The sequence below is a fragment of the Schistocerca serialis genome, chromosome 1, assembly GCF_023864345.2.
Source record: "Schistocerca serialis cubense isolate TAMUIC-IGC-003099 chromosome 1, iqSchSeri2.2, whole genome shotgun sequence".
Taxonomy (NCBI): Eukaryota; Metazoa; Arthropoda; class Insecta; order Orthoptera; family Acrididae; genus Schistocerca; species Schistocerca serialis.
This window is the reverse complement of record NC_064638.1, coordinates 985,925,112-985,947,045: the sequence shown is the minus strand read 5'-3', so window position 1 is coordinate 985,947,045 and position 21,934 is coordinate 985,925,112. Positions and strand designations below refer to the sequence as shown.

Genomic DNA, 21,934 nt, shown 5'->3' with positions numbered 1-21,934 from the left:
GGCAGATTTCAAACTTGTCACTCATTCCTAGGAGCAGGAGGTGGCGGTCTGGTCCTCGAAAAGTGGTTGAAATTAGGGAGTTGAACATGTTTGCATACGTATATGAAATTGTAAATTCAGTTATTTAATATAGCGGGGTGGTGAGAGTGAATTAGCGAGCGTTATCGCGACGAGCAAACGCACTGTTATACGGTCATCGTGGATTCCACTGTCGGTCAAACTTTGGCGCCAAACGAATCCTTTGTCCGGCACGCGGTCGACAGGTTCCATCGTGTCCGGCATTAAGTGCTCACGGTCGCAGACAGATGTTTACGTAGTCGGACTCTGAGACGCCATTCGCTGCCTACCAGGCGCGCTGGCCGTGGGGGTGTGTGGGCACCACTGGTCGCTTGACATCAGCCAGCCAGGGAGCTGCCGATGGAAAGGGCTCAGCCGGCTGCGTGTACTTCAGCTGTGCTCTGGAGTTTCGCTGTGTGAGCATGGAGAAGTCAGTTGGAACACACCTGTATGACCGTAATGTCTGAAATAAAGAGTCATTTTCCCAATATTTACAGAAGGCTATGTCCATCGCACGTATGGAGGATGTGTGACGTAAGCGGGGCGGCGGCGCATCGATTGTACAGTTATTACAGGCAAGTGAGAGCGAGTCAATTAGCGGGCGTTCTAGTGCGGTCCAAACGTGCTGTTATGTAGTCATGGTGGATTCCACTGTCGAGCAAACTTTGCTGCCAAAAGTGTAGCACTGTGTTCTCGCTCGCACAGGGACACATGGTGGACGGTGAACGGTCGGCATCGACAGGTTTGAACATGGCGCCAAAAGTGTGGCCTCGCACGGTTGACCATTGTGTGATCCAGCTCTGAGGCAGACAATTTTGGCGGGAAACATGTGGTGGTGACGAATACACATGGTGAGCGGAGAAGGGGCCGCTGTGACGTCAAACTCGACAAATTCCAACGTGTCCAGCAAAAACATGTTTATGCCGTGGGAGCGATCGCTGGGCTCGCCCCCCGCGCTAGTGGCCGGCCGCCTCACGTGACAGGCGTAGGCAGTGTCTTCACACGCTGGCCAGGGGGTGGCGAGGATTTGAACTAATTCAGTTGGAGCGCGGACGTCGTGGTGACTGCACTGCGATATCAAAGATGTGTGTGCTGACTGTGTTGGAGAAAAAGTGATGACCATACTGCTTGAAATAAAGTCTTCAGTCCCTTCCCCCCTGCAAAATCAAAGGACGTGACTTACGTTACTATAAGAACAGTTTAATATTTGACGTGGTTATGATAGGTTACCAGTGAGAAAAGATAAGTGAGGGAGAAAGTTCGTAGGTGTGATCAATTATGGTGTTGGGATTTGAACTTGTGATAGATTTTTGTTATGGACGTAAGGAAATTGGCTTTCTCGCCGAGAAAATCGGACATGTTGAATAAATAATATTTGATAATAATACATAGAAGTACAGTTTTCGAGACATTAACTTGTTGGAATTTGAATTTGGCGCTATTTTCTAGTGGATGTAGGCCTATAATAATAAATAATACTGAATGATAATAAATGACAATGAATGATAATAAATGACAATGAATGACAATGAATGATAATAAATGACAATGAATGACAATGAATGACAATGAATGATCATGAGTGATAATGAATGTTAATAAATAATAATGAATAGTAATAAACAAATGTAAGGTTTTGCAGCCATTATCGTGTTGGTATTTGAATTTGGAGGAATTTTCTAGTTGAGGCAGGTCAATAATAATAAATGATAATAAATAATAATAAATAATAATAAATGATAATGAATGAAAATAAATAATACTAAATAATAATGAATGTTAGTGAATGATGATCAATAATAATAAAAAGACGAGTATGGTCTTTGCATGAATTATCCTGTTGGAATTCAAACTTCCCGCCATTTTTTTCTTCTGGAGGCTTAGGTTAGTGGACATAGCACAATTGTGCTATTTTCGCGCCAAAATTCAAAAGTCCCGCCATTTTTTCTTGTGGTTAGGTTAGTGGACATAGCACAATTGGCCTATTTTCCCGCCAAAAGCCGCCATCTTGGATGACGTCATGCAATGTTGCCAAGTCTACATGCACCCATGTTGGATGACGTCATCGCCGCCATCTTTAATAAATTTGGTAACAATGCAACGTGCACTGGCACGATGGTTGTCCCCCTACTGGGAACTCCTTATGTTCAAAAGACGGGTGTTAACACTTCTTTTGGTGGTACCGATATAGAGCTGTCCACAACTACAAGGAATTTTATATCACCCCCGGTGTAGGCAAAGGATGTCGTTCATATTTTGCGGATCTTACATATTCTTTTATTTTCCTGGTGGGTCTTAAAATGGTTTCCACACCATACTTTATTAACACTTTCCCAGTACGATCTGTGACCTTACGAATGAGCGGTAGAAAAGCCTTGCCAGTGTATGGCTGTTGTTCGGCGTTGTTTCTGATTCTCTTCCTAGAGAGCAGTGTTCGATCTATCTCCTTGCTAGAATAGCCATTCTTCACGAAAGTCGACCGTAGATTTTCTGTGTTATCCTTTAAATAAACAGGTTCGCAAATTTTGTACGCCCTGTCTACCAAGGTTTTAATTATACGCCTTTTTTGTCTGTTGTCGTGGTTAGAATCTTTATGCAGATAATCAGTATGTGTGGCCTTTCTATATAATTATGGGCCAACGTTCCGTCCTGTCATTTAATCCCAGATACATGCAGATGATTCAGTTTCCCATTACTCTCCGTCTCCATAGTAAATTGGATTTTCGGATTAATGCTGTTTAGATATGTCAGGAAGGCATCCAACTCCTCTGCTCCGTGTGTCCATACTACGAAAGAGTCATCCGCGTAGCGATACCATCTGGCTAGTCTCTTACTGGCAGTCTGCAACGCCCGCTGTTCAAAAGTCTCCATGAACAAGTTTGCCACAGCAGGACTAAGAGATATCGCTACGTCGACGACACTTGCATGGTGTGGACACACGGAGCAGAGGAGTTCGATGCCTTCCTTAACCCGAAAATTCAAGTTACTACGGAGATGGAGCGTAATGGGAATCTGAATTTTCTGCGTGTTCTGTGATTAAACGATAGGACAGAATGCTGGGCCATAGGGTGTACAGAAAGGCCACACATACTGATCATTATCTGCATAAAGGTTCTAACCACGACCACAGACAAAAAAGAGGTGTAATTAAAACCTTGGTAGACAGGGCATACAAAATTTGCGGACCTGTTTATTTAAAGGATGAGATTGAACATCTATGGTCGGCTTTCATGAAGAATGGCTATTCCAGCCAACAGGTAGATCGAACACTTCACTCTAGGCAGAGAAACAGGAGCAACGACGAACAACAGCCGCCCAAAGGCAAGGCTTTTCTTCCGTTAATTAGTAAGGTCGCAGGTCGTATTTGGAACGTGTTAAGCAAGTATGGTGTGGAAACTATTTTCAGAGCCACCATTAAAATAAAGGAATATTTAAGATCCGCAAAATATGCTAGAAATCCTTTGGCTACACGAGGGGTATATAGAATTCCTTGTAGCTGTGGACAGGTACCGCCAAGAGAAGTGTTTACACCCGCCTTGTTAAACATAAGAGGAATTACCCCCTGGGTCACACGGATAAGTCGGCCTTAGCAGAACATGTTTACTAGGAAGGTAGTCATGAAATAAAATTCAGCGACACGAGCATAACATCTAAAACCTCGCATTATTATGCGCGCATGTATAGACAGGCAATCGAGATTGATAAACACCGTAATAATTTTCAAAGGAAGGAGGAAGGTGTTGAACTGGATAAATTTTGGATATCAGCGTTGCATCGGAAGCGTGACGATCGATTACTTTCAGTCGAGAATGTTGGCATTACAAGAGACAGTCTCTAGGCCGATGGTACGTGATGGACAGTGGCGCCCTCTGCACTTCTCATACTGTAAAATCAGCTCTTACTCGAGTTCTCCTTGCAGTTCGTCGCTTTACCTCGGAGGATGTCTCCCGCAGTTGGAGACGAAACGCCAGGAAAATTTAAGTGAAGTCCATTGTTTCATTCTGCCTATCGATTCGGGACCCTCTGTGTAGCCTTATCTGTTCGTATTTGGTACTTTCTGCGCCTATAAACTGAAGTAGACTTCGTCAGTCATGCTGAAAAAAAGGAAGAGAGCAGATCAGGGTAGACAACAGGGCTATCATAAACAGAGTACGATTTCAGATTGAGGTAGCACGGACAAAGAAACTAGTGATGTTCATTTCAAGGAACAACACCGGAATTTCCCTTAACAGATTTAGGGAACCCACGAAAAAATGTGGAGGGGCCAGACTGGTAAATGAACAGCATTCCTCGCAAAACGCTAGTTCAATGTGTTATCAATGTGCCGTATTATCTGGTTATGGCAGTTTGAATGCACAAGGCAGAGTACGTCTGAGTTTCCAGTGCAGGTGCATATGTGTTTTCCCTTTTGATGCTAGTCAATTGCCAGGATGAGCATTACTGCTAAGGGCATTTGATTCTACAGCATTCTGTCAGGGTGAAATTACAAGATTAATTAATTTTTCTCTCATAACAATATGTGGGCAGGGTGGGTTCATCCTTGGCACGGGCATGAGGTAGAATGAAACAGCATTTTTACACAAGATGGCTTTTATTGCAAGTTTCGTACAACTGTTTCCTTACTCGATGTTCTGGCTCGGAACACGGCAGCTGTGTCATTTTCAGAGCCTTCTGCTGCGGCAGCGGCGGCGTCTGATTACGCGTGGCAGTGTGTATCTCGTGTCGCCGTCTTTCCCAGTTGACTGGAGACGCGCAGCACGAGGTGGCCCGTTTAATTATTGCGAGCGAAGTCGTGCATCGGATGGTGATACCTTAGATGTGGCGTTCCAGTGTTTCTCTTCTCTAAGCAGCCGCGTGTGATGTGCGTCGGCCAGCGGAGCGGCGCTGCGGGGGAAGGCCAGTGTCCCGGACTCGAACAACGGACTCCCACTTGCCAGTCTCCGGCTGTCAGATCTTCATCCCAGCTCACAGGTGACTGCTGATGTGAGGCCGTCTCCTTCCCATCCTCACGAGTCACCCGGGTATGTAAAAATCCGTCTTCAAATACCTTTTAACTTCTGTTTTCCGGCGCCGAGGCTGCTGCTTGCTACTCCATTACAACGGCGGACTAGGTGCGTCTGTGTATGATGTAGTCTCTTCTTGCATGACGGTCTTCAGCACTGAAACTGACTGAAAACAACTGCTACTCTTCTCTTCTTCCTTCGTCTGTCGGGCCCACAGCATCTCGCGTACTTATTCACTTCAGTTTACTGGAGGTGAACTACTTCACGGTCATTGCCTCTTCTGTCACGTTGAAAAGCTTCTGGAAGAATCTTCTTAACGTCGGTCATTGGCTCTTGGAATGTAGGCGAGGGCCTTTGCTCACATGTGACAACTGAGAAACACGTGAGCCGATCGGGTGATGCCCTGACGGCTGAATTGACATTGTCTGCTTATGTCGGGAGGACGATGGCTTCTGAACTTGCTGACTTCACGGTCATTGTCTCTTCTGCTCTGCTGCTCTGCCCGCTGTTTGCCAGTGTGAAATTCTTCTAAAACTTTCCCGTGGTCTAGGGGTGGCGTCTTTGATTCATAATCAAAACGTCTTCGGTCCCGGGTTCGATCCCCGCCACTGCCTAAATTTTGATAAATAATCAGCATTGGCGACCGAAGACTTCCGGCATAAGAAGTCAGGCTCATTCTGCCAATGGCCTTGTCAAAGAGGGCGGAGAAACGGATAGAGGTTCAGGGCACTCTCTTGTCCTAGGGGTGGGAAATTGCCCCTAAAGGCGGAAGCAGCAGCAATGATCAACGACATGAGCATGCAGAAGGCAATGGAAACCACTGCACTAAAGACACGTAACTTGTATCCACAGGGCATGTGGCCTGTAATTGAAGAAGTGTCATGATGATCTCTCCATTGGCAAAAGATTCCGGAATAGTCCCCCATTCGGATCTCCGCGAGGGGACTGCCAAGGGGGAGGTTACCATGAGAAAAAGATTGAATAACCAACGAAAGGATAACGTTCTACGAGTTGGGGCGTGGAATGTCAGAAGCTTGAACGTGGTAGGGAAACTAGAAAATCTGAAAAGGGAAATGCAAAGGCTCAATCTAGATATAGTAGGGGTCAGTGAAGTGAAGTGGAAGGAAGACAAGGATTTCTGGTCAGATGAGTATCGGGTAATAACAACAGCAGCAGAAAATGGTATAACAGGTGTAGGATTCGTTATGAATAGGAAGGTAGGGCAGAGGGTGTGTTACTGTGAACAGTTCAGTGACCGGGTTGTTCTAATCAGAATCGCCAGCAGACCAACACCGCCAACGATAGTTCAGGTGTACATGCCGACGTCGCAAGCTGAAGATGAACAGATTGAGAAAGTGTATGAGGATATTGAAAGGGTAATGCAGTATGTAAAGGGGGACGAAAATCTAAGTCATGGGCGAGTGGAATGCAGTTGTAGGGGAAAGAGTAGAAGAAAAGGTTACAGGAGAATATGGGCTTGGGACAAGGAATGAAAGAGGAGAAAGACTAATTGAGTTCTGTAACAAGTTTCAGCTAGTAATAGCGAATACCCTGTTCAAGAATCACAAGAGAAGGAGGTATACTTGGAAAAGGCCGGGAGATACGGGAAGATTTCAATTAGATTACATCATGGTCAGACAGAGATTCCGAAATCAGATATTGGATTGTAAGGCGTACCCAGGAGCAGATATAGACTCAGATCACAATATAGTAGTGATGAAGAGTAGGCTGAAGTTCAAGACATTAGTCAGGAAGAATCAATCCGCAAAGAAGTGGGATACGGAAGTACTAAGGAATGACGAGATACGTTTGAAGTTCTCTAACGCTATAGATACAGCAATAAGGAATAGCGCAGTAGGCAGTACAGTTGAAGAGGAATGGACGTCTCTAAAAAGGGCCATCACAGAAGTTGGGAAGGAAAACATAGGTACAAAGAAGGTAGCTGCGAAGAAACCATGGGTAACAGGAGAAATACTTCAGTTGATTGATGAAAGGAGGAAGTACAAACATGTTCCGGGAAATTCAGGAATACAGAAATACAAGTCCCTGAGGAATGAAATAAATAGGAAGTGCAGAGAAGCTAAGACGAAATGGCTGCAGGAAAAATGTGAAGACATCGAAAAGATATGATTTTCGGAAGGACAGACTCAGCACACAGGAAAGTCAAAACAACCTTTGGTGACATTAAAAGCAACGGTGGTAACATTAAGAGTGCAACAGGAATTCCACTGTTAAATGCAGAGGAGGGAGCAGATAGGTGGAAAGAATACATTGAAAGCCTCTATGAGGGTGAAGATTTGTCTGATGTGATAGAAGAAGAAACAGGAGTCGATTTAGAAGAGATAGGGGATCCAGTATTAGAATCGGAATTTAATAGAGCTTTGGAGGACTTACGGTCAAATAAGGCAGAAGGGATAGATAACATTCCATCAGAATTTCTAAAATCATTGGGGGAAGTGGCTACAAAACCACTATTCACGTTGGTGTGTAGAACATATGAGTCTGGCGATGTACCATCTGACTTTCGGAAAAGCATCATCCACACAATTCCGGAGATGGCAAGAGCTGACAAGTGCGAGAATTATCGCACAATCAGCTTAACAGCTCATGCATCGAAGCTGCTTACAAGAATAATATACAGAAGAATGGAAAAGAAAATTGAGAATGCACTAGGTGACGATCAGTTTGGCTTTAGGAAAAGTAAAGGGACGAGAGAGGCAATTCTGATGTTACGGCTAATAATGGAAGCAAGGCTAAAGAAAAATCAAGACACTTGCATAGGATTTGTCGACCTGGAAAAAGCGTTCGACAATACAAAATAATGCAAGCTGTTCGAGATTCTGTATTCTATTCTTTGTATTCTGGTCTTTGTCTCCTTCTAAAGTATTTACCCTCTGCAGCTTCCTCAAGTAACGAAGATGTTATTCTGTGAAGTCTTATGACACGTCTTATCATCTTGTCCCTTCTGATTATCAATATATCCTCGCGGGTTCTGCAGAGAACCTCCTCACTTCTATACACGGTGATTCAGCTGTCCCTACACATGGGTTTTATGCAAACCGCAACGCCTTCAAAGACCACGCCCAAGATTATCATATTCTCTTGCCCGCTACGCCCCGTTCATTTTTGTGTAGGGCTAAGTCTGCACGAAGCAAGCGAGAGGATATGAAAATCTTGCATGCAGTATCTGGAGCACTGCAGGCTGCATAAAACCCACGCTTCGATTTTCTTCTTTTCGAGTTATCCCTAGTCCGCTAACCATCTCCATACAATGCTGTGCCCCAAACATACGTTCCCAGAAATTTATTGTTCAGCTTAAGTTCGATGTTTTGCCGTGAATGTTCTCCTTGCCTGTGCTGCACTACATTTTTTTTCCTGCTTGATTCGTCAAGGGGGTTACGTTGCTTCCAAAGCAGCCATATTCGTTGACAAGATCTGTTTCGTGGTACACAAGTCCCTAACAGAATCATTTCAAATTGAATCTTAGTCCCACTCGCGAAGCTCTCTTTTATTTCCATCATTACTTCTTCGATGAACAGATTCAACAGGTTCTGTGGAAGACTGGCCTCAAATGGCTCTGAGCACTATGGGACTTAACAGCTATGGTCATCAGTCACCTAGAACTTAGAACTACTTAAACCTAACTAACCTAAGGACATCACGCAACACCCAGTCATCACGAGGCAGAGAAAATCCCTGACTCCGCAGGGAATCGATCCCGGGAACCCGGGCGTGGGAAGCGAGAAAGTGGAAGACTACATCCCTGTTTTTTACACATTCTATTTTGAGCACTTCGTTCTTGGTCTTCCATTCTTATTTTTACTTCGTGGTTCTTGTGCATATTGTACATCACTGGACTTTCCCTGTATTTCCCTTCGAATTTGGAATGATCTTACGCCCATTACGCTGTCAGCTAAATTCTTCTGGGTACGTGACAGCATTTTCAGTGCGTAAGATTTTCCAACGTTTCTTTCACTATTGCAAATAAATTCCTGTGGGTGTTTTAGCAAATAGAAATAATGCAATAAAATTCTTCGGGGTACGTGATCGCATTGCCAATGTGCAAAGTTCTCCGACGATTTAACCACTATTGTGCCCGCATCTCGTGGTCGTGCGGTAGCGTTCTCGCTTCCCACGCCCGGGTTCCCGGGTTCGATTCCCGGCGGGGTCAGGGATTTTCTCTGCCTCGTGATGGCTGGGTGTTGTGTGCTGTCCTTAGGTTAGTTAGGTTTAAGTAGTTCTATGTTCTAGGGGACTGATGACCATAGATGTTAAGTCCCATAGTGCTCAGAGCCATTTGAACCATTTTTTAACCACTATTGCAAATGGCCTTCCTCAGGATCTTTCAGCAAAAACACCCTGAGGAAGGCTATTGCCACTATAAGCCGAAACACCGGAGAATTTTACGCATTGACAACACTGTCACATACATGGACGAAATTCATTGACTGTGACAACGGCCGCGGAAGCCTGCGCTTAAACATTACGTTGTTGAAGACACTTTTCCAGATCGACATATCCTATTAACGTTCCTTGATTTTTCTTAAGTTGTTCTTCCACTATCAAGTGCTACGTCAGAACTGCCTCCATTTCTTGCCTTTAGTTTTAATAAAGTCCCGCTGATCATCTAACAGATCCTCCGTTTTCTAGGCCTTTCTTCAAGGCTACGTACAGGGGGGGGGGGGGGGGGGGTATGTAAGCGCTGTCGTGGAATCACTTGCCTTTGTTCCTGCAGCCGACGAGCTCGAGCCTCATGCAGACCGTCCTCATGTGCTCGCTGAAGGGCACCACGCGCACCCTGGTGGCCACCACGGGCGGCTGCAGCCGCTGCTCCACCACCGTGTTCGTGTCCGTATTGCCGGACAGCATCTGTAATTCAACAGGAAATGCTTTTAACTCAATAAAAATTCACTGCATCCGCTTCATTACCGCGGTAAGAGCATTTCTGATACACACAATTACATAAACATCATTTACGCCCTATTCATTGCTCATTAAAACTACATATTGCATGTTGTAACACTATACAGCGAGACCTTCACAGGTGGCAGTATAGACTGCTGTATACACCTGCAACTAACACCCTGTAGCACGTTCTCTTGCATTGATTGATACCTGTATTCGTCGTGGCATACTATCCACAAGTTCATCAACGCACTGTCGGTCCAGATTGACCCACTTCTCAAAGGCAATTCGGCGTAGATCCCTCAGAGTGGTTGGCCAGTCACGTCGTCCATAGACAGCCCTTTTCAATCTATCCCAGGCATGTTCGATATGGTTCATGTCTGGACAACATGCTGGCCACTCTAGTCGAGCGATGTCGTTATGCTGGAGGAAGTCATTCACAATATGTGGACGACGGGGGCGTGAATTGTCGTCCATGAAGACGAATGCCTCGCCAATATGCTGCCGTTAAGGTTGCACAATCAGTAGGAGGATGCACGCAAATTTGAAACCATATGTATCGTACTTAACATGACAAACAGTCGAAATTCTTTACATTTTACAGTCTGCTATCGATCTGAAGTATACATATGACGAGGATATATCGTTAGCTGACTGTAGCAATTTATTTCTTGGTGAAAGCTACAGTGCCTCAGGCACATTATTCTTCACGTGAAGTTGCTGATACCGAAGCCCTATATCAGAGGGTCTTGAAGAACCAGCGTCGTACTAGCTGTAACTGTGGAGTTCGAAAATCCGCAAACGGCAAACGACTTAATTATGAATCAGGGGAAAAATACCTATCCTGTAAAATGACGCTTCTACTACATGAAATGAAAGGTTGTCTCAGGTTGCGACAACTTTTTAAACCATTACACGAGTACCGTAGGCCAGTGGTTTCAGTAGTATACTGGTAAGGCAGTAGGGCTCATAGTCTCCAGACTTGAAAGTAAGCTGACTTATCTCGGCTCTCATACACGAGCAGGTCGGAGCTCATAAATCACTTTCGTTGATCTGCAGGAGGCGACTGACTTCTCAGCGGTCATATAGAGCCGTTTAAGTCTACCTCTATAGCAATGGATTTGTCAGATCCTGTGTCAGTTCAAAAGAAGATGTTTTGCCATTTAGAGGCACACGCTCCAATGTGGTGATGCTGAAGTGTCGTGTTCCCGAGTTACGGCAACGCTGTCTGCGTCACTTCGTACTGTGGAGATTTTGGTGACACCGGTACTTTGTTTATAGCACTTGCGGACAGAGGAGAACTAAATTCTTATTTCAGGTTTTTCTTTTATCTCCAATCACATAAATATTTGTACGAACGATTGTTATCCCATTTATAGAAACTAATGGTTAGAATAAAGTGTCTTTGTGCGGCTTTTGCTGCCTATCAGCCAGGTTACTTGTTTCACATACACTGGCTCGTTCTTTGTGTTAACTCTTTACACTGATGATTGACTTTTAAAGAAATTTCAGGACAGATAATAGATATACCAAGCACTGGAGTTTATTTGCTTGTCTGTGTAACTACATGTGATGCTACTGATGGCGCATTACTCCCTTGCGTAACGTAGCTAACTACGTAGTCATTTACCTGAGATATTACACATTCTTGTGCTGTTCCGAAAAGCAGTCTGTTTCTGCAATTTGAAACATTGGGCACGACGTAACCATTAATGAGCGCTGTAACGAATCCGTCGTCTCATCAGCTTATCTGCTACGACGCCTAGAGAAGAGCAGTTACAACGGAGAAAGGATACTCCTGATGAATGAGCAGGAAACTTTCGTCGCATTTAAGTCAGTCTCCAATAATTTTACTATCCAATTGTGACCGTCCATCACTCACGTTATAGCTAGCATCTGCATCTTGGGAGAGTATTGTACGTTTGTATTATCTGTGCATCTATGAAATGTTTCTATGGTAACCGTGTGGTATATTAAAAACAAGCGCTCATAGTGTAAATCCGCGAAATAAGAAATCAGGATTAGTGTCTCATCAGTATTTATGACCTGAGTTGTTGTTTGTTTTGTGGTAAGGTCTTTTGGGACCAAACTGTTAAGGTCATCAGTCTCTAAGCTTACGCATTACTTAATCTAACTGAAACTGACTACACTAAGGACAACACTCACACCCATGCCCAAGGGAGGACTCGAACCTCCGACGGGAGGAGCCGCAATATGACCTGAGTGTAATAATAGTCATCCCACAAGTATTTCAATTACATTGTTTCTGTGGTAAACCTAGTTTCAGAATATAGATTCATTAACAACAGATACGTTCACGATCTCACTTCGACTATGAGAATTTCCTTTGAACCTATATGTCGCTGTTCCGACCGGGACGGAGCGGGTTCACAGCATGACCACTACCTTATTAGAAAGTATTGTATGCTACCGCTTTCCTTTCAGTATACGGTTCCAGCGTATTGCGCTCTAGTGACAAGACTACAAATAAGTCAAAAATTTTCTTCTTATTGCACACAGATTTTATAACACTTCATTTGTTGTTAGTTACGGGACAATTAGGTTAATAACAGAGGAGAGTTTCACATAGTCAGAACCATTTTACACAATCGGAAACATTATATGGTATTCGTTTCTTGTTAAAGAATGGTGAAAGAAATGAGTTGCAGTGCTGCTGTTTCTGATAGGCATTGATTATTAGCTACACCTTTAATGACGGATGATCAAATGTTTCTTCAGTAACTAGTATCGTGTTTTCCACAGCACTTAGCTGCTCGTGCATAGTATTATAAGTTCTGTCTCGTTAGCGGAAACCACTTGCGTTCAATATTCTACAGTATACAGTCATGTTTCAACAGATACATATCACAGTATATTTCTCACATTTGGAGGAAAAACAACGGTCCAATAATTTTGGTAGCATTAATTGCGCACCACACTCTTGCTTTCGTTCGACGCATGGGTTTTCATGTAACTGACTCTAAGGAACACTCCCTTTGCTGATAGTTCAGTCAGTTCTAGTAACGTGATAAATGCAGCCACGCTTCAACATAAAAATGAGCCATTCAGGATCAACCTACCTATCAAGCACAGACTGAAATAGAAAGCCACAATAGTCATTTTTTTTCATATATAGATTGAAGCGGTGAGTGAAAATTTGTACCAAGGCCGGTAATCTAACCTGAGTCTCCCGTGAAATCGTATCATTTCATTTCCAACAGTCATGTCACTATCTGAATTAATCCGTCTGTGCACTGGTGTTACTTTCTAATGTTTCAGTTCGAGCAAATGAAACACCAACCTATGATGGTAAATAGCGCAAAGATATCCCGGAAACATTTCCAAGGACGCACCTAGTTTACCAAGAGCCATGACTCACCACCTATCAGTCCGAAGAACGGGTCGCAGCGTGTACGACGATCGGAAATTACCTTTCTAGTGATTGTCGCCTCGCAACGCGGATCACAGTGCCTGAGTGTAACAGATAGTATTCTCTGCACTTAAAAGTCTTTGATCAATCTGTAGATTTTATAGTCCCTTTTAAGCTTAATGAAACCCTTCGAGTACTGAAGATTTTACAGATCCTAGGAAACAACATGAAGCACGCTTATAATCTGTGCATTTGCGAGACACATTGATAAGGATACAAGAGTACCAGAAAATAGGATACAGGGCACCAATACGGGGAATTCTGCGAAAGGACGGCATTTCAGGAAGCCCGGCGTATTACCACAAATCGAGTGCGGCCGGCAAAACATGATCGTCGGGAGCGTCTGTTAGTAGGCGGCTTCGGAGGCGCCTGGCGGGCCACGAGCGGTATTTCACACACCGGTACACGAAATGCATTCGCAGTTGTGAATATGGACACATGGACAACCATCAGCTGTATTATGGAATGACTACAATGAAGACTTGTGTCGAACCGGGACTCGAATCCGGATCTTCCGCTTTTCGTGAGCGGTCACCTTACCATTTAGCTATCCGTGCACGACTCACAGCCAGAGCACTACTTCCATATGTCGTCAACCGTGTGTCTACAACTTGTAGTCGTACATCGATTATATAAATATCCCCGCACAGGGGAAATATTTTACTTGAAATTCGCTTGCCCTCCGTCGGCGGATAAACATGTTACTGCAGCGCCTGTGCTGTTCCGAATTACGATGCGATGTTCCTTTTGGACATGTATCTCGGTCCGGCACAAATTTTCACTGTAGTCTTTCCATTACACAGCAGATGGTTGTCCATATTCGCAAATACCAATACATTTCATTTACTTCATAACGGCTGTGGTCGCCGCAGTGTCACTTCTAACGGACATGCATGCAAGTCCGAAGAAACATTGCACCGTAATTAGGAGTAACACAGGCACTGCAATATCGTATTCAGGTGCGGAGGTCAGTGCAGTAAGCGCGACTGACGGTGGGATCTGGTGGAGTTGGCAGCTCGATGCGCGCGGCTGGTTTCGTGACAGCGTGGAGATGGCGCCTGACTTCGTTGTAATTAGCGTAAGTTGTGCTTACAGAGTTATTAAAGAGGGGGACTTATGTTGTAATTTCAGGGAATAAATTTCAGCAGTTTTCGGATTTGTAAGTTTTGTGAAGGCCGCGGCGGCCGAATGGTTTTAGGCGCTCAGTACGGAACCGCGTGACTTCTACGGTCGCAGGTTCGAATCCTGCCTCTGGCATGGATGTGTGTGATGTCCTTAGGTTAGTTAGGTTTAAGTAGTTCTAAGTTCTAGGGGACTGATAACTACAGATGTTAAGTCCCATATTGCTCACAGCCATTTTTGTAAGTTTTGTGTTTGTGAATTACTGATGATTCAAGATAGATCCTATTGTTGACAATATGGTTGATGAGATTGCCACTCAAGCAGAGCTTGTCAATATTATCAGTATTAATGAATTAATTAATAGCGACAATAATAACTTATTACCATCGAGTGAGTCTTATAATTTAGAACATGACGAAACTGTTGAGGGAAATGGTGAACAAGATGTTAGTGACCGTGTAAATCACATTGGTAATATAGTCGACGACGACAGTGTTGAAGTTAATGGGGAAAAAGAGATTGATATTATTGATAATCATATTGAATCGACAGAACTGTCAGGTAGTAGTGATGAAATTACTATTGGAACCACCACAAAATGTGATTTTAGAATATTGTTATGTGAAATGAGACAGATGTGAAAGAATTTTCACAATATTGAAAATGATTAGTCAAAAGAATTTCGTAAGGTTCTGAAACTAACCAGTAAGCAAACCAGTGATGAGTTAAAACAAACTAGGAAGGATGTCTCAAATAAACCTGATTAGCGAATGAATCAGCTGACTAATTCTTGTTATGAATTAAGAAAGAATTTTAAAACTGAAATGCTCGAAATGTACTCTAAAAAATTGGTGAATGAAATACTGAACAAGAAACGTTAGAAAAGGTTATTTGCGATGAAAATGAAGTGCAAGTGTGTTTGAATGAAATGGAGACGAAATGGAGAGAGTGAGGATGTTGTTGTGGTCTTCAGTCATGAGACTGGTTTGATGCAGCTCTCCATGCTACCCTATCCTGTGCAAGCTTCTTCATCTCCCAGTACTTACTGCAACCTACATCCTTCTGAATCTGCTTAGTGTATTCATCTCTGGGTCTCCCTCTACGATTTTTGCCCTCCACGCTGCCCTCAAATGCTAAATTTGTGATCCCTTGATGCCTCAGAACATGTCCTACCAGCCGATCCCTTCTTTTTGTCAAGTTGTGCCACATACTCCTCTTCTCCCCAATTCTATTCAATACTTCATCATTAGTTATGTGATCCACCCATCTAATCTTCAGCATTCTTCTGTAGCACCACATTTCAAAAGCTTCTATTCTCTTCTTGTCCAAACTATTTATCGTCCATGTTTCACTTCCATACATGGCTACACTCCATACAAATACTCTCACAAACGACTTCCTGACACTTAAATCTATACTCGATGTTAACAAATTTCTCTTCTTCAGAAACGCTTTCCTTGCCATTGCCAGTCTACATTTTATATCTTCTCTACTTCGACCATCATGAGTTATTTTGCTCCCCAAATAGCAAAACTCCTTTACTACTTTAAGTGTCTCATTTCCTAATCTAATTCCCTCATCATCACCCCACTTACTTCGATCACATTCCGTTATCCTCGTTTTGCTTTTGTTGATGTTCATCTTATACCCTCCTTTCAAGACACTGTCCATTCTGTTCAACTGCTCTTTCAAGTCCTTTACTGTCTCTGATAGAATTACAATGTCATCGGCGAACCTCAAAATTTTTATTTCTTCTCCATGGATTTTAATACCTACTACGAATATTTCTTTTGTTTCCTTTACTGCCTGCTCAATATACAGATTGAATAGCATCGGGGAGAGGCTACAACCCTGTCTCACTCCCTTCCCAACCACTGCTTCCCTTTCGTGCCCCTCGACTCTCATAACTGCCATCTGGTTTCTGTACAAATTGTAAATAGCCTTTCGCTCCCTGTATTTTACCCCTGCCACCTTTAAAATTTGAAAGAGAGTATTCCAATCAACATTGTCAAAAGCTTTCTCTAAGTCTACAAATGCTGGAAACGTAGGTTTTCCTTTCCTTAATCTTTCTTCTAAGATAAGTCGTAAGGTCAGTACTGCCTCACGTGTTCCAACATTTCTACGGAATCCAAACTGATCTTCCTCGAGGTCGGCTTCTACCAGATTTTTCATTCGTCTGTAAAGAATTCGCGATAGTATTTTGCAGCTGTGACTTATTAAACTGATAGTTCGGTAATTTTCACATCTGTCAACACCTGCATTCTTTGGGATTGGAATTATTATATTCTTCTTGAAGTCTGAGGGTATTTCGCCTGTCTCATACATCTTGCTCACCAGATGGTAGAGTTTTGTCGGGACTGGCTCTCCCAAGGCCGTCAGTAGTTCTAATGGAATGTTGTCTACTCCCGGGGCCTTGTTTCGACTCGGGTCTTTCAGTGCTCTGTCAAACTCTTCACGCAGTATCGTATCTCCCATTTCATCTTCATCTACATCCTCTTCCATTTCCATAATATTGTCCTCAAGTATATCGCCCTTGTATAGAGCCCCTATATACTCTTTCCACCTTTCTGCTTTCCCTTCTTTTCTTAGAACTGGATTTCCATCTGAGCTCTTGATATTCATACAAGTGGATCTCTTTTCTCCAAAGGTTTCTTTAATTTTCCTGTAGACAGTATCTACCTTACCCCTAGCGAGGTAAGCCTCTCCATCTTTACATTTGTCCTCTAGCCATCCCTGCTTAGCCATTTTGCACTTCTCGTCGATCTCATTTTTGAGACGACTGTATTCCTTTTTGCCTGCTTCATTTACTGCATTTTTATATTTTCTCCTTTCATCAATTAAGTTCAATATATCTCCTGTTACCCAAGGAGTTCTACTAGCTCTCGTCTTTTTACCTAATTGATCCTCTGCTGCCTTCACCACTTCATACCTCAGAGCAACCCATTCTTCTTCTACTGTACTTCTTTCCCCCATTTCTGTCAATTGTTCCCATATGCTCTCCCTGAAACTCTGTACGACCTCTGGTTTTTTCAGTTTATCCAGGTCCCATCTCCTTAAATTCCCTCCTTTTTGCAGTTTCTTCAGTTTTAATCTACAGTTCATAACAAATAGATTGTGATCAGAGTCGACATTTGCCCCTGGAAATGTCTTACAATTTAAAACCTGGTTCCTAAATCTTTGTCTTACCATTGTATAATCTATCTGATACCTTCTAGTATCTCCAGGATTCTTCCATGTATACAACCTTCTTTTATGATTCTTGAACCAAGTGTTAGCTACGATTAAGTTATGCCCTGTGCAAAACTCTACCAGACGGCTTCCTCTTTCATTTTTCTCCCCCAATCCATATTCACCTACTATGTTTCCTACTCTCCCTTTTTCTGCCCTCGAATTCCAGTCACCCAGGACTATTAAATTTTCGTCTCCCTTCACTACCTGAATAATTTCTTTTATTTCATCATACATTTCTTCGATTTCTTCATCATCTGCAGAGCTAGTTGGCATATAAACATCACAGCACAAACACTGCTCTAATTAACGTAACAGATGACCTGAAATGTGCCATCGACAATCGAAAGGCAACAATTTTGACGCTACTGGACTTCAGCAAAGCTTTTGACACTGTTAACTTTGACATATTGCTCAGAAAAGTGCTACAGCTTAATTTCTCTGATAGTGCAATGAGATGGTTTGAAAGCTACTTAAAAGACAGACAGCAATGTGTTGTCTGCGTAAATGAAAAATCTTCCTGGAAACATGTTTCCTCGGGAGTGCCACAAGGATCAGTCTTAGGACCACTTTTGTTTTCTTTATATGTCAACGATATTTCGTCGGTTCTGTCCTCCTGTAAATATCATTTCTATGCCGACGACCTCCAGCTCTACCTAAGCGTCAGACCTGAAGACGTAAACACTGCAATCGCTCAGATGAATGATGATCTGTCTTCAGTAGTGACATGGGTGAAAACCCTGGGGCTTACACTAAATGCAAAAAAAAAACGCAAGTAATCTTAATAGCCCATCAGAAATTAATAAGATCAGATTTCCGCGAACGGCTACCTCCTATTCTGCTCGACGGTACTCCAATACCATATCAGAAAACAGTGAAGAACTTGGGTGTAACTTTGGATGAGCATCTCAACTGGGCGGAGAATACAGTCGCAGTGTGCCGAAAGACGTCTGCTTGTCTCTATGCTCTCAAAAAGTTTCGGAACATATTTCCACAGGACTTGAAACGCCAGCTCGTGCAAGCACTCGTTCTACCGAACCTCCACTATTGTGATGTGATTCAACAAGGCACGAGTAGTGAAAACAAAAGACGGCTAGAGCTAACCATGAATGCCTGTGTGCGTTACACCTGCAACATTCGCCGATATGATCATGTTAGTGCTTCATACTCCGAGCTAAAGTGGCTGCGGCCGGACAAATTGCGTGTCTACCACACTCTATGTCTACTTCACAGACTCCTCGTCGCGCAAGCACCCCAGTACCTTGCTTCAGAGATTAGAAACCTGTCATGCCATCATAATCGAAACACGAGGTCACTCTTATTTGGTATCCTAACTGTGCCCACTCACAAAACAAAAACTTTTGCAAACTCCTTCTCAGTTGCCGCTGTCCGCCTCTGGAACAAACTGCCCCTTACCTTGCGCAAAATTCAATGTCCTGCTGCTTTTAAGAAGAAGTTGAAGCATTTCCTACTATCATCCTCATATAGTTCTCCACAAAATTAATGTACCAGGCCAATCCTCTCATCTGTCAAATAGCAAAGCTAGCGTCTCCCATCTCGCTCCTGAGATGCCTTCCTCTTCATCTGTCTCTATTAGCCAGGCAATCTTCTTTTCCTTTATTTTTCCTTAATTATGTTTAATCATGTCTATTCTTCTCCTCCCTTCACCATGAGTCTCCCTCATACTCCCTGCTGCCAGCACTCCTATCTAAAATTTGTCTCTTCAATAATGTCTAATTATAACAGTACTTATGATCTACGAATATAAACTCTATATGTATGTATTTTTCCAGGTGTACCTTTCTAATTGTTTATTTCACTTTTTGTACTAGATGTAGTTTAACATGCCTACTAAAACGTATGAATGTAAAATAAGTAGAATGCCTGGTTGGATGTAAGAGAGGGCCTGATGGCCCTAATCTTGCCAGGTTAGATAAATAAATAAATAAATAAATAAACTTGTACTACTGTGGTAGGCGTTGGCTTCGTGTCTATTTTGGCCACAATAATGCGTTCACTATGCTGTTTGTAGTAGCTTACCCGAAACCAATTTTTTTTATTCATTATTAAACCTACTCCTGCATTACCCATATTTGATTTTGTGATTATAACCCTGTATTCACCTGACCAAAAGTCTTGTTCCTCCTGCCACCGAACTTCGCTAATTCCCACTATATCTGAATTTAACCTATCCATTTCCCTTTTTAAATTTTCTAATCTACCTGCCCGGTTAAGGGATCTGACATTCCATGCTCCGATCCGTAGAACGCCAGTTTTCTTTTTCCTGATAACGACGTCCTCTTGAGTAGTCCCCACCCGGAGATCCGAATGGGGGACTATTTTACCTCCGGAATATTTTACCCAAGAGGACGTCATCATCATTTATCCACACAGTAAAGCTGCATGCCCTCGGGAAAAATTACGGCTGTAGTTTCCCCTTGCTTTTAGCCGTTCGCAGTACCAGCACAGCAAGGCCGTTTTGGTTAATGTTTCAAGGCCAGGTCAGTCAATCATCCAGACTGTTGCCCCTGCAACAACTGAAAAGGCTGCTGCCCCTCTTCAGGAACCACACGTTTGGCTGGCCTCTCAACAGATACCCCTCCGTTGTGGTTGCACCTACGGTACGGCCATCTGTATCGCTGAGGCACGCAAGCCTCCCCACCAATGGCAAGGTCCAGGGTTCATGGGGAAGGTGAGTGAGGATATGAGTTATTATTTGTCAGACAGAGTTGTCGAGAAATGAAAATATGAGAACAGAATATTTAACGGAGAATCAAGAGTTAAATATGCGGAAATGAAATGAGCGTATGGCATCGTTGGCTGGGAGGCCCCTATGCGGGGAAGTTTGGCCGCCAAGTGCAAGTCTTATTTCAGTCGACGCCACATTGGGCGACTTGCGCGGCGGTGATGAGGATGAAATGATGGTAAGGACAACATAACACCCAGTCCTTGACCGGAGAAAATCTCCAACCTGGCCGGGAATCGAACCCGGGCCCGCTTGCATAGGAGGCGAGCACGTTACCACCCAGCTAAGCAGGCGGACAAATAGGTGGAAAACGTGTTGAAAAATGTAAACAGAATAATATTAATGATGAAGTAATGTAGAATGAAATTAACTGTCGTACAAAGGGGAGTAGTAAAGGAATAATGAGAAATGCAGATGAGGAACATATAAATAAATCGACTTTTGAGAAAGATAATGCTGTTTTTGGCGTCTTAAACCAGAGCAATGACTATAAAATTTGCAATATAGAGTGTAATTTTATTTGGTCGAGGGATGATATTTTAAAATTATTGCGAAGGCATCAGAAAATATTTTCTGAAATCTATGTTATTTGGAAAAGGCATGTTTAGGCTACTGGTCTGAGGTGCAGAAGCATAGCCGTTTCAAACGATTACTTACGGCAACGTCGTAGTTGCGTGGAAAGCTGTAGATGATAACAGTATTAGCTGTTTAAGTTGTTAGAAGTATACCTATTAATTTAGTGTTTTATTGTGAGGTCATTTCAGTGTATTGCTAATACAGTGTGGCACTGATCACGGAATGTGTGTGTATTGCGCGTTTAAAATAAGAGCGCTTCTTTTAATGTACGGCGTATGGACTTTTAATCAGCTGAACATGGAATAGTGGTGCTGGAGGCGTGGATAATGTGTCAAAGGCGATGAATTAGCAGCCATCAGCTGCTGAAACGAGTTCGTTGACGGAGCGCTTGACACAGCAGTAGGTGAATGGCAGAGTAGTTGCCCACTTAAAGTTTACAAACTTGGGGCCGGTAGTTGCTTATGAGATGAAGAAGAATATTTTATAATTAATAATTTAGTAATTCTGATTTTTCAGGAAGATGAAAATATTGTATGTGTCTAATGGTTGTATTGTTTAATTTATGTTGCCATCCTCAAAGTGTACGAGGTATATAGAGAGAGGGTGCCCACAACACCACGACGACACCACCACCCGGCAGATCAGCACGTAATGCTTAAACTGGACATTGAAAACAAATAAATGGGCATCATGGTATCGTAAATGTAAACAAGATCTATAAATTTATAGTTAAAACATATTATCAAAAGAACGTATTTGTTGGAAATTTTTTTTTAATTATTACAAATTTGAAGGACCCAGATTTTTATACGGATAATCATACAGACATAATTGCGTTCCGAGCACCTTAAAAGTTAAAGGAACTTA

At 43.0% G+C, this 21,934-nt stretch overlaps 1 protein-coding gene across 1 annotated transcript in view; it reads right to left on the bottom strand.

Moving 5' to 3' along the window:
- The window catches only part of LOC126412947 (discoidin domain-containing receptor 2-like), an 813,081-nt gene that overhangs the window by 147,269 nt on the left and 643,878 nt on the right, over positions 1-21,934 (bottom strand). Inside the window, exon 6 of the mRNA XM_050082842.1 lies at positions 9,782-9,929. Coding sequence (XP_049938799.1) covers positions 9,782-9,929 — 148 coding nt within the window. The remainder of the gene's footprint in view (positions 1-9,781; positions 9,930-21,934) is intronic.